At 38.2% G+C, this 13,073-nt stretch overlaps 1 protein-coding gene across 2 annotated transcripts in view; it reads left to right on the top strand.

Moving 5' to 3' along the window:
• The window catches only part of VPS41 (VPS41 subunit of HOPS complex), a 162,311-nt gene that overhangs the window by 28,705 nt on the left and 120,533 nt on the right, over positions 1-13,073 (top strand). For both annotated transcript variants that reach the window (XM_081079906.1, XM_081079907.1), the window contains one exon: positions 3,326-3,403. In XM_081079906.1, the coding sequence (XP_080936032.1) occupies positions 3,326-3,403 (78 nt within the window). The remainder of the gene's footprint in view (positions 1-3,325; positions 3,404-13,073) is intronic.

The raw sequence follows: 13,073 nt of genomic DNA, 5'->3' as shown, positions 1-13,073 counted from the left end.
GTGAGTGTACCCCTATCCGGAGCCTTTCTCTTTTCATTGCAGCCTTCTTCATTTCTCCCTGGAACTAACGCATGTACTGTGAACCAAGCTGTTTTCCTTCAGGTTTGCTTTCATTCTAGTACACTGCTAACAGTTCTTTTACTAAAATAATTCTCTAGAAATTTAAATCTGATCATTTGATCCTCCTTCCTAGACTTCTTTATTGTTCCTGATATCCTTATGATTTGGACACACACCCCCTTGCCTTTACTTTCCTACCTTTCATCGCTCCATAAATATTCAAATACCTCCTATTAACCAACCTTTTCTGCCCCATCCCATCTCCTTTCCTGGACACTAACTGGATGCTTCTGCCGTATAAAACTACTTGTAATTTCTTGACTTTGTTCTGCTGTTTTTGTAATTCCATGCCTTTGAACAAGTTGTATATACTCTGCCTAAAATGGTGGTTCCCACAGCCTGCCCCGTCTGCCTCAGTGTTTGTGGTGTGACTCCTCCTTCAGAGTTCAAAATTCAGCACAGCTGACGTCATGGGTCTTAGAGCTATTCCATTTTAAGCATACTCTTTAAATTATAATTAACTTTTCTATCTCCCTCATTATACTATCACCCTTTTAAGTCACACTTGCTCATTGTCTGTACATATTTTAGGTGCTTTTGTGTGTTGTGTGTTGAATAACCGCTGAATGGACGAAACGGAGAACGACTTCAATCAACCTGGCCAAGGAGCTGACAGTCAGACCTGTAGCCTGTGCTAACTTTTAGAACGTGTACTCTGAGGCCCGTATTCCATTTGTGAGGTTTCTGGTCCAGTGGACAGTGTTTTAGCTCTGAATTCTGGCCCTGGCTCTGCCACTTATTGACTCTTTCCAGGGAAGTCACATCAACTCCTGGATTTACATCCTCCTGTGTAATGGAAGGCACTCCCTGCTCTGATGCTTAGAACACTGTAAAATGCCACGTGAGATGTAGATGATAGGATTCTGCTCAGCACAGCTGAAAGGTGCTACTTCCTGTTCCTCTGTGGTGTCTGCTGTTTACGTACAAAAATCCCAATCATGTAGAGTAAAAGCAGGTATGCTTGGGAATGGTTCGGAAGGATTGGATGCACAGTATGATTATAAAATGAGTCAAGTTTCTGCAATTAAACATGAAAAGTGCTAATTAAATTTATTCTTTGCCCATCCTGTATTTTAAGTGCTCTCAGGTTCAAAAGAAAAACAACAACACATCAATAGTTAAAAAAGCGCAAGGTTTTTCATGACTAGAGAGTCACATTTAAAGGATTTGTATTTACTCTGTGATTTGTGGCCAGTTTTGTATTTTTGATTAGTTTAAGTAGTCCAAAAATTAGTAAATGTAAGTATGACTTATTAATAATTTGGTAGTTAAATAAATTTTTAAGAGCACATAAAGTTATTTCTAAAGGGAGCAGTGATAATTTAATCCAAATGATTAGTTTTCATAAACAGAAGGTAACTTGTCATAAAAACCACTGTTGTTTTTTTCAAAAATGTTCTAATTTTAGGTTGAAAATGTAAAATCAAAATAATTATTTTATGTTTCCTTATATATTAAAAAGTTTTAAACTAGTAATTTTGGAAAAAGGAAAAGGGAAGGAATTACTGTTTGGATCAAGTACCCTGCATAGAACCTTTAAAAATTTAATAAAATAAAGTATAATTGGAAGGTCAAGTACGGCCTTCACAGAGGTGTTGGAGAGTGACCCAAGAGTAAAGCGTTTTACGGATCCAATCCCCCTTAGTTTTCTAACAAACTAAATACAGTATTTATGAGGAGAATCAATACTGCCTAGTGCTTGGGATGCAGTGAGCTTTTAAGACTCATTCTTTTACCATAGATATCCTCAGAATGAAGTGGAGTGTTGTTTGTTTTTAGTTAGTAGTATGTGGTTTTTTTTATTCAAATATTGTCAGATTGTCACTGTAGAGAAAAAAATTACAACCATCTGAGTCCTCTATTTCTGATAAGAGTGAATGTTCTTTGGCTTTGGAGAAGGCATCCCGGTTTTGTTTAAATATTCAGACTAATTTCCCCCCAGAATTACCTCTGGCCCCTTCCTTTTCCGGGGCCCAGGCATCCTGTTCTCACCAGGCTTGCTGTCTGCCCTGGATGAGTAATCGGCGTGGCACCTGGTGCATTCAGGCAGGACTCGTCATACCTAGTTATGTCTGCACACCTGATGTTTTATTAACCAGTATTGATTTTTTTACCCAGGGGACTTTTTTCTTCTTGAAAAAAGGCAACCTTGCAGGAGTGAAAGGCATCGCGGGGGATGAATTTCTAATGAACCCCTTCTTTCCCTTTTTGTGACTCCTCTTTAATGTACCTTCATATTTTAAGTGCCTGAACTGAAATTTCATTTTAAGTAATTCTATTTTGGTAAATCTTTTAAAATCATGACTTTCTGTAAGGTTATTTTTTTAAAGATTGTGCTGCTTGACTGAAATGCTTAGTAGTGCCTGTAAATTTGAACATTTCATTAAAGGTTGCAATGAAGCATGCTTTCATGCAGTGAAAAACGGAGAATTTGGAACTATTTGAGTAATCTGTAAAGAAATAAAAGGGAAGAAAAATCTCATGTTATATTTTAGGTAGTGCTAAAGTTTCTTCTGGTTTGTTGAAGGGTTAGTTTTTCAAAGCATTAAAAGAACAGTTGGAGTTATGAACTAGTTTCATGTCAAAAAATTAATATGTAGCTCAGCAGTTATTTTGTGACAAAAGGGTTTTTTTGCATTAGAATATAAATGTTTACTCTCAATATTATACATTAACTTTTATAGAGACAATCTGATGCTAACCGGTAGTGTAAGTACATCTGAGTCTTCATCTCTTGATATATGGCATGGATTTTCTTCTCTAAAAAATAATATTTTGTTGTGTATATGTATGTTGAACTTAAATGCTAGCACACATTTACACATTTGCCACAAATTAAAGCGAGTTGCTAAATCATCCCCGTGTGACTTTGAGTTCAGCCCTAGGTTGGTCATGCTTTCCCAGCTGCATTGTAATTTGCTGCCTGCGTCCATCGGGCATTGTGTACAAAGCGCACACCCCCTTAGCTGTCAGTAGATGGAGGTCCTCACATGTCATTCGGCCAGCTCGCCGCACTATCACAGTAAGGAGGGCCCTGTCCTGTTCCTTCCCTGAAGCTGGAAACGCGTCTTCTCCAAGGAATGCATGGCCTCCAAGGCATCACAGAGCACTTAATGCATTAGGACTCTTGACTTTGAAAATGGTTTTATTACTAATTGTGTGTTAATGGTACATTAATAAACTGACCCCTCTGTTTTTCTTACAGTTTTTGGCACTGGGCACACACTATGGCAAGGTGTATTTACTTGATATCCAAGGGAACATCACTCAGAAGTTTGATGTAGTAAGTATACAGTATAAAATAATGTATGAGCTAAATTTCATGCAAAAATTTGTGCTTTAGAGTATTAGTTTTAGCAATTTGTTTTAATAGCATAAAGGATCTTTATCAATGAAAATCAGTGCTAAGAGTGTAACTGAACTTTATAGTATGTGCTAAAATTTTTTAAAGGTGAGCTTATAAAGAAAGAGGTCTATGTATACATTATATATTTTGAGTGGGAATCTTATATGTACAAACTTCACTTAAAAATCTATTGTTTAAAATTCATTGAACTGCAATTCTTTGGTTAATCTCCTTTTTAAATTATAACAGTGTAGAATGTCTAGGTGAAATGCTATTAAAAGAAAAAACTTATTAGTGAATAATAGTGCTAATTTACACACTCGATTTATGGATTCCTTAAAATGTGAACTCTCTCATTTGGTCACCGTGTCACCTGTAACTACATGCCCCATCACCTTGTCCAGATGCCAAATATAATTGAAAATTGATTGATCACCTTGCTGATTTAATTTCTCTCTTTTAAATATATAAAGCTAATATTTTATGTGAATTACATTGATTGAAAGTGAAGATCCAGGCTTTTTAATTTTTTAATTGCGATTTACAATCATTGAGGAGGAAGGAAATACTGAAATTGAAGCTTGGTTTTGGTATTTAAGATGTACCTGGAAAGTACCAAGGGCATCTGCAGTTGTGTGAATGTGAAAATCTGGTGTGAATAAGTTGGTCATTTTGGGGGGCAGATAATACTTTTTTGAAGAAAAGCATCAGTACTTGTTGAAAGATCCATCATAAGGTATTAGTGTGGTTTATAAAGGAGACCATAGTTTCTAAAGCTGACACATTATATATGAAAAGAAAAGGGTTGCTTTATTTTGCTTAGAAAAAACGGAACCACTGAATGGAGACAGAATCTCTGGAATAGTTCAGAAAGGGAAAATTATGTTCTCTAATCGTACTGATACATCAGAAAAATTGTGGGTTCTTGTTTTGCTTTCGCATCCCTTTCAGGCAAGAGGAATATGCCTCCCTCATCCACCTCCTGGACACTGATACCCATCTTGATGACTTAAGCATTTGGACTTTCAGTCGCTGTCCATTCAAACTTGGAGCTTGTGCTGGGCAGAGCTCTTCTTTGTGGTGTTGTTACTCATATCTCTTCACCTTTTAAAAAAACTTGCCTATATGATCTCTTAAATTTGTATTGCTCCAGTACAATGATTCTGTGACATTCTGCATCTAAGTCTTTTTAATATTGTATAGCAGTGTCAGTGTTTAATTGCTACGGCTCATGGGACGTATACTGCTGCTTCCATTTCCAAAAGGAAAACCAAGAAAAACACCATAGGAGTTTATCATGTGTTTTTCCTCTCATTTATTTATTCCGTCAATCCTTGTGTCTGCTCTGTAGACACCTTCAGTTGTATCTTCTCTGATGTCCATTTTGTGTCAAGTATGTCTTATGTCTTTTCTCAGGTAATTTATGGTATCACCCTTAAATTTGCCCACACTTTTTCTTTTAGTCCTTTCTTTTACGACTTTCTTTTAGTCCTGCTATGTGATATCTTTAAAAATTAAGTTCTCTTATAAATAAATAGCTTTATACTCTTTATTTTAGTAGGAGAGGAAGATGGTTGGGTGGTGTTTTTGTTTGTTTACCTTACTCAAGAACATGATAGTCTGCTGCGGAAAAGTGTGTCATGAGGCCCTGGCTTCTTTATGATAGTAACCATAATATTAGGTATATGACTTTCAGGTGACAAGTTTTAGATTGTCATTGTGTTTTGAAAGGAGACTTAATCTTTAGCTTCTCAGCTCTGATCAGAGTTTTTACATTTATTGTTTTATTTTCCTGTTTTTGATGTTGTAGTTCCTTTGGGGGCTCTGTATTAGTCCTCTTAAAAAAGGATTCTTTCTATTCTAAAAACAATGCTATGACTTGAATTTGCTAATTTTCATTGACTGTAACAATTGCCATATTTAATCAAGAACTTTTTTCTTCATTAGGAACACAGTGAGAATGAAACAAGTATTAGAAAAAAAATAATGAATAAACACCCCTGACTTTAGTTTTCACTTCTAGGTGTAAATAATTTAAACAAATTAAAATTTGATAAAGTAATAATACTGTATATTTGCATAACATTCTTTATCTCCCAAGAAATATCTCTTCATCTCATTCGTGGCATTTGTAGTTTTGATTCCAGTAATAATAGTCCTGAAGCAATAGTCTAAATCCTCGTCAGTCAATAGGGTTTTGTTTGGCAGAGGGTGAAGGCATCGAGGAACCTCTGTTTTAAGAAAGTTTCCAGATGATTTTTGAAAAGACTGACCATGCCAAGTGTTGGTGAGGATGTGGACAACCTGGAACTCTTACACTGCTGGTGGAAATGTAAAATGGTATAACCACTTTGCAAAAGAGTTTAGCAATTTTTTAAAACATTCCACACACACCTACCATATTATCCAGCCATTCCACCCTTAGAAAATGGAAGCATATGCTCATACAAAAACTTGTACATGAGTGTTCATATCAGTTTTATTTATTATAGCCCCACAACGGAAACAATCTATATGCCTATCTATAGATGAATGGATAAACAAAATATTATATCCATAGCATGGCATTCTACTCATCAATAAAAAAGAATGAACTTTTGATACATAAGTGACATAAGCTAGACTGAAAAGACTATATATATTGTATGGTTGGATTTATATACAGTTCTAAAAAACACAAACAAATCTGTAACAGCAGAAAGCAGATCAGTGGTTGCCTGGAGATGGGCAGACGATGGCACTGGAGGATTATAAAGTGGCATGAGACTTTCAGTGCTTATAGGAATGTGACGAAGATTCCACATACGAGGTGTGATCAGACAATACTGTGAATGTTTTAATAAAAACAAAAATTAGTACAGTAAAAGACACATTGCCATTTATCCCCCTCAAAATCCTCCCCCTCGCTTCTGACTCACTTATCCCATCGTTCTTGCCACTCTCTGAAGCAGTTCTAGAGTCCTCCTTTGTGAGTGTCTTTAGTTGCGCTGTCATGGCTGCCTCCATGTCCTGAATCATTTTGACTTTGGGGAAGAGCCACAAGTCGCATGGTGCCAGATCCAGTGACTAAGGTGGATGAGGACACACTGTAATGTTCTTATTTGACAGAAATTGCCATATACCAGAAGTGATGTGTGACACGGAGCGTTGTCATGATGGAGGATGATTTAGGGCACACTTTAAAACATACCTTCTCTCAACCGTAGCTCACACCCAACTGACTGCACCGAACAAGTTGTAACTTGTCACATACTGTTACTAAGGTTTGAGCGCCGCTTCCCGTATTGAAGATTCCTGCCTTTCCATTGGATGGCGCTGGACAGTGGCATTCACCATATTTTGTAATCACAACAGAAAAGCTCCATGTCACACATCGCTTCTGGTGGGGCAATTTCTGTCAAATAAAAACATTACTATATGTATTTATCCACCTTATTCACGGGGTATGGCACCGTACAACTTCCGGCTCTTCCCCAAAATCAAAATCACCATGGAAGTAAAACATTTTGAATTGATTCAAGATATCGAGGCAGCCATGACAGTGCAACAAAAGGCATTTATGAAGAGGACTTCCAAAACTGCTTCAGAAAGCAGCAAGAGCAATGGGATAAGTGTGTTCGAAGCGAGGGGGTGTATTTTGAGGGGGATTAATGACAATGTATTGTCTTTAATTATTTTTTTTTAATTTAAACGTTCACTATACTTTTTGATCACACCTCATGTCAGAACTTACCAAATTTACACCTTAAATATCTGCAGTTTATTGTATGTCAATTATATGTCAATAAAGCTATTAAAAATAAAAACAAAAAAAAGAGACCAGCTACAGAAAAAATGGAATAATGTGTTTTCAGAGGTCATGTTTACACATCCAAATACTTATGTTATTTGCATGTATGTAACTCCAAACTATTGGGTACTCTTAAGGTGCTTGACATTATATTAATAAATCTAGAGTATCTAATTACTGGCTCTTTGGGCCTTTTTTTTTTTATTAGTTTCAGGTGTACAAAACAATGTAATAGACCTTTATACCCCTTACAAAGTAATAACCTCCCTCCCCCAATCTACTACCCCTCTGACAACATATATAGCTGTTACACTGACTATTATTCCCTATGCTGCACTGCATAACTCATGACCATATACACACACACAAATATATACATACATATGTATATGTATATATATATATACACATGTGTATATATATATATGTATAAAATTATAGTTGACATTCAATATTATTCAGTTTCAGCTTCAGGTGTACAGTGCAGCAGTCAGGCATCTACAGTCTATGAAGTGGTCTCCCTAATAAGACATATACCCATCTGACACCCTACAAAATCTTTACAACATTATTATATTCCCCAAACTGACTTTCATATCCCCCAATATTGTAGTTACCAATTTGTGCTTTCTAATCCCCGCCTCTTCTCCCTCATCCCCACCCCCATTTATCATTTTTCCCCCAAAATAAGACCTTGCTGGACAATCAGCTGTAATTAATCTAAGACCCGGTATTATATTATACCTGATTATTATTATATTACATAAGACTGGGTCTTATAGTAAACTAATACTGGGTCTTAGATTAATTTTTGCTCCAAAAGACGCATTAGAGCTGATTATCTGGCTAGGTCTTATTTTTGGGGAAACACAATAGCACCCATCAGTTTTTCCTCTGTTATCTTTCAGACTGCTTCTGTTTACTTTGCTCATTTATTCAGTTCTTTAGATTCCACATATAAGGGAGATCCTATGGTATTTGTCTTTCTCCAATTGACTTATTTCACTTAGCATAATGTTCTCTAGGTCCATCCATATCATTGCAAATGGTTTGGCCTTTCTTTCAGCTGTGAATCAAAAGAAAAAAATCTGTCATTAAAAATTGTTTTGTTTAATATTTTCCTTGTTTCTGACCAATGAGATATGGTTGGAGAAAATACCAAAAGTTTAGCTTACATGAGAGGTGAAAGAATCTTACAAATATTAATATCTTGTTCCTAATTTGGTTCTGTATTGGCATAAGTAATATGGGTTCAGTACTGTGTATCTCTTTTGGGGGAAGCTTCACATTCTGTTGAAATGACATAGTGACTGAGAGTGGAGTAACTGGATAGGTAAGGATTTGTTTTAGTTTTCCGCATAGCTTGGTTACTCTGTGTTGGGTAGAAAAATGGGCTGGTTTGAAATAATGGAATGTGCAAATTTTGTGCTAAATATCTTGTTTAGTTACATCTGCATAGTTAGCAGAAAGTCTACCAGAATTGTGTTAGATTTTCTAGACGAGTTTCATTTCAAAGGGAGAAAATTAAATGCCTTGTGAGGTAGTCTAAAAATTTAATTCCATTTTACTTTAGTGGGGAAAAAAACGAGCATATTAGGGCACTTTGGTTGCTCAGTGACAGAAATTCACTTAGGCAGGTAACCAACAGTAGGATTTACTGGCTCTTGTTGTAAGTCAAGGTGAGGTGGGGCTTCAGGGCTCAGACAGTGTCTTAGAGTCCCCATCTCTGGGGTAGGCTCTTTTCATCGGGGGGCATCATTTTTTAGCCCACAGTCCGAGACTGATAGCACAGCACTGTAATCCTCAAAAACATGAAAGGACTCCTTCAGTAACTGGCCAAAACCTGCCAGGAGGGGCTTTGAGGGCCCTGCCTGGGGGACATACTTCCACTGAAGCAGTTGCTGTAGGTCCTTTGACAGGATGCTCTGGCCAGGCTTGAGTTAGGAGTGGGAATTAGAGGAACGGGGTGCCTCACTCTAATCTTACAGAATTAGTTTCTTTAAGAAGAACGTCTGTTCCTGCCTGGAGCTGTCTGGGAGCCACCTTTCCAGTGCCCTGTACATTTAATGAATGATGCTGAATCTAGGTATGATGCTGGCATGGACATCCTCGGGTGGGCTGGGGAACCTTGTGACTGATTATTTCCTTTGAACAAATCCTTCGAGGTGAAACCACTGTGTCAGTCAGCCGCTATGAACATGTTTAAGGTTTTGCTGCAGATTGCTGCATTTCACTGCACTCTAGGTTGGATCGAATTATATACCCATCTGCACTGTGGGACTGTCACTGTATTTTGTCACCAGCATTGGCTGTTACCATGCAATAATTCTTTGCCGCTTATATTTCTAGAAAATGGGAATTGATTGACTTAGTTAATATTTTTCTGACTACTAGTGAGGCTATTTACTCTTTTGAGAATTATTAATTCATATACTTTGTCAGTATATGTGTAAAGTTCTACATTGATCTGGAATTAAAGAGTTGATTGTTTACAAACAAAACTACAACATTGATCAGGGTGGCTCATGTAATGGTTCAAAATCAGAAGTCACCAGCAAGTCAAATATAACACTTGCAAATAATCTTTCTATTGTTAAATGAAACACTGATGGTTTACTTCAGGACAGCATCCATTTTCACTCTAAATTCATACTTTAAGTCTGAGCATCATTGTTTCTCTTTGTTCACTTGTTTGGATTCTTTGAGTCCTATAAAGGTGTAAAATCATAAGGCATTTGTAGAAAATTTTAACAATGTATGTATTTTTGTTAACATATTAATTCTAAATGAACTTTTACAGATAGATAAGGAAAACACAACCCAGAAAGAAACTGGGCAAACACTATGGAGAACCTCAAAATTTTTGCCTCCAGTAACCACGTACAAAGATGCTCAATGTCTTTAGTAATCGTAGAATAATCAGGGAAATGTGAAATTTCACACCTGTTAATTTGGCAAGACTTTTAAAAGTCTGATCAGTATCAGATACCAGACAGTAGTGGGCAGGGGAATGGGCACTCTCCTCCCCTGGCGGGTGCGGGGGACACAGAGAGTCTGCGCACATCTCCTTGTTCCAAGAGTGGCACCTGTCGTCTGGTCTGTGGTTTATCTTTGAATTCCTCATTTGTGGTATTTTCAGAAGTTTTTTTTTTTTTATTTTAATTTGAATGCAGTAAATATATGTCACTTTTCTCATTTGTGGTTTCTATTTTTTAGATATCCTCCTATATTTCCTTCGAAAAGTTTTAAAGTTTTTACTTTTTACATTTAAGTCTTCATTTTTCCTCAAGAAAACCATTGCTGTATGGTGAGGAGAAGGATTTATTCCTTGATGTCATGATGGAGTCTGAAGTTCTTGCTTTGCCAGGGAAAGAACTGCACAAACATTGCAACCCCCTGAACCTACTGATTTCCTGTTTTCTCTCCTTAGCCCTACTGGGCCACAGTTCGGTTGCATTCCTGGAAATCCAGCTACCCCAGAATGGATGTAGAAAGAGAAGTGCTGAGGGATGACCGGCGGTGAAGACTGACATGCCCATTAGCAGGGTGGCTGCCGGGTCCTGGAGGTGGCGGGCTGTGGTCTTGAGGCGGGACTTGGGTAGGGTGGCTTCCTGGCTTTGTGCCAGGCTCAGGGCAGACCCCTGCACCACCTGCATTAGTTTAACCTCTGTCCTCACTTTCTTTCTCTGTAAAATGTAGAGCATAGTCCCACTCGTGATGAATAGGACTATTTTGAGGATTATTTGAGATACACGAAATATGTATTACCAGGTTCAGTGAATGTCAGCCATTATGAGGACTGGGATTCATGCAGGAGCCTGATGACAGGCCTTTGGGGCACTTCCTGAAAGAGAGCTGTACTTTTTCAATCCATTGATGTGGTTGGCTTTAACAGTGTTCACTGTATATTGGACAAGCAAACATGGAAGTGGGGAGGGAGGGAGGCAGGAAGGAAAAAGAAGGGAAGAAGAAAGAGAAACTTCCTCCACACACCCATTCTTATATACCGATTTTGCCACCCTCTCCATCAGATCCTCTGTTCATTTGGGGAGTGGGTATCTTTTACCACATCGCACATAGGGGTTTATTTCTTTGGTGTTTTAAGAACATGCTTACTTACGTAACTTGTCTCTGTGAAATGGACCCAGTACAGGTCTAGTGACTTGACTCCAGGAATTTCTTTTGAGTGTAGAGACATTGCAGCTTGGTTTACAAGATGCTTCTTTTGAGAACTGTTGGGAGATGACAGTCTTCTTTGGGAAATGACTTAATGGGGAATTAATAAAGCATTGTTTTTGCACCGGAGAGCATTCTAACAATAATTTCTGTGGTGAAGGTACCACTGAATTTGTGATGTTTTAAATGGTCTTTCTTCACCTTATGTCTGAAAAATAAGTTAGGCTTTTTGTATTTGATTTATAACTCAGTTATTTAAAGTGTTTGTATTGTACTTTTTAGAGAAGGATTTTTTTCCAACCTGTGGAAACACAAAGGCTTTACTTTCCTAGATGTTTTTAGATAATAGAATGCATTAGCATTGCTGCTGCTATTAAGTTATAAATAAAAGTGAGATAAAATAAGTAGAATGTTTTTACTCCTAAACAGATTTTTTTTTTATCATTGGTGGCATCATTAACTTGCATGTTGAGAAAGTGAGCAAGGGAGTCTGGGCTCCACTCTGATGTTCACGTAGCTGTGCCGTCAGCAGAGGTGCGCCATGTTTGGCTTTCTGGAGCTGATGGTTTTCGTCCTTCAAGGTGTAGCACAGCAGGTGCTTAGAACTCTCAATCTAAGGGTGGCTGTCTGAGACTTACTGTTGGAGAATAGTAATATGCTTATCATTGCTGTCCTGGCTACAGGATTTCAGGGGCGACAGTCCTATTTCTATTGCATTAACTCGTACAGAAAAAATTTACACTCTAGGAAAAACAATTTGATTTCTGGATCTGTAGTGTTAGAACCCCGGAGTCTAGGCATCTGGGTGACGTGGCCAGCTGCAGAGGACACCTCATTCACTGTGGCCACCTCTCAGCCCCGCTTACTTGGTATGAAGACATCAGTGTTTATTTCTACGCTAAGTTATTATTTGAAGTAGACAAGTTGGGTCGTATGACACGTGGCAGCGTCTTTGTCAGTAAGTGCTGTGGATTCTGACTGTACCTTCTCTGCCGAGTCCTATCTGGCTCCCAGGCTGACAGCACTGAACTGCTCCAACAAGGTGCTACCTTTTAATTAGACTGTATCTTTGCTAGGCCCTTGTTTCTTCATCAGTGGGGTCTAGTGGGCCAAAGTAAATTTTTTTAAGTCAAAATACTGTAGCCTAATTGCAAAGATGAGGCTTGTATAGACTCCTGATGAACCTCATCTTTTCAGAGAGCCCCATTCTCTCCTCCTGTGTTAGCGTCCGTCTCTGTGATGTTTATATCCTCTGTGACACGCCTCTGTTACTCCCTAAATCCCCTAGGTTCTTCTCTTAGCTCGTTCTCTCTCACTCATTTTTTACTTTTATTTTTAGTATTTATATTGCCACCCCCACGTTCAAGTCTTTGTGAGCTCCCACCTGGGTTTATTGCAGTGGAACCCAACTGATCGCCTTGCTCTTTGTCTCTCCTAATCCTGCCCAGACCTGCCCAAGTCACCTTCCCAGGGGGCGCCGGGACTGTGGTACCCCCCTGACTGCAGGTACCCGAGAAACTCTGTGATGCCTGTGGAATAAAACAGCTCTTGTCTGAGGCCCTCAGGGCTTCCATGCCTGGGCATCTGGGCGACAGTCTCCTCAACAGGGCGGCCTGCACTGTCTGCTCACTTTGTTCTTTT

The sequence above is a fragment of the Rhinolophus hipposideros genome (genome assembly GCF_964194185.1).
Source record: "Rhinolophus hipposideros genome assembly, chromosome: 18".
In the NCBI taxonomy this organism is placed as follows: Eukaryota; Metazoa; Chordata; class Mammalia; order Chiroptera; family Rhinolophidae; genus Rhinolophus; species Rhinolophus hipposideros.
This window is presented reverse-complemented; position numbering and strand designations above follow the sequence as displayed.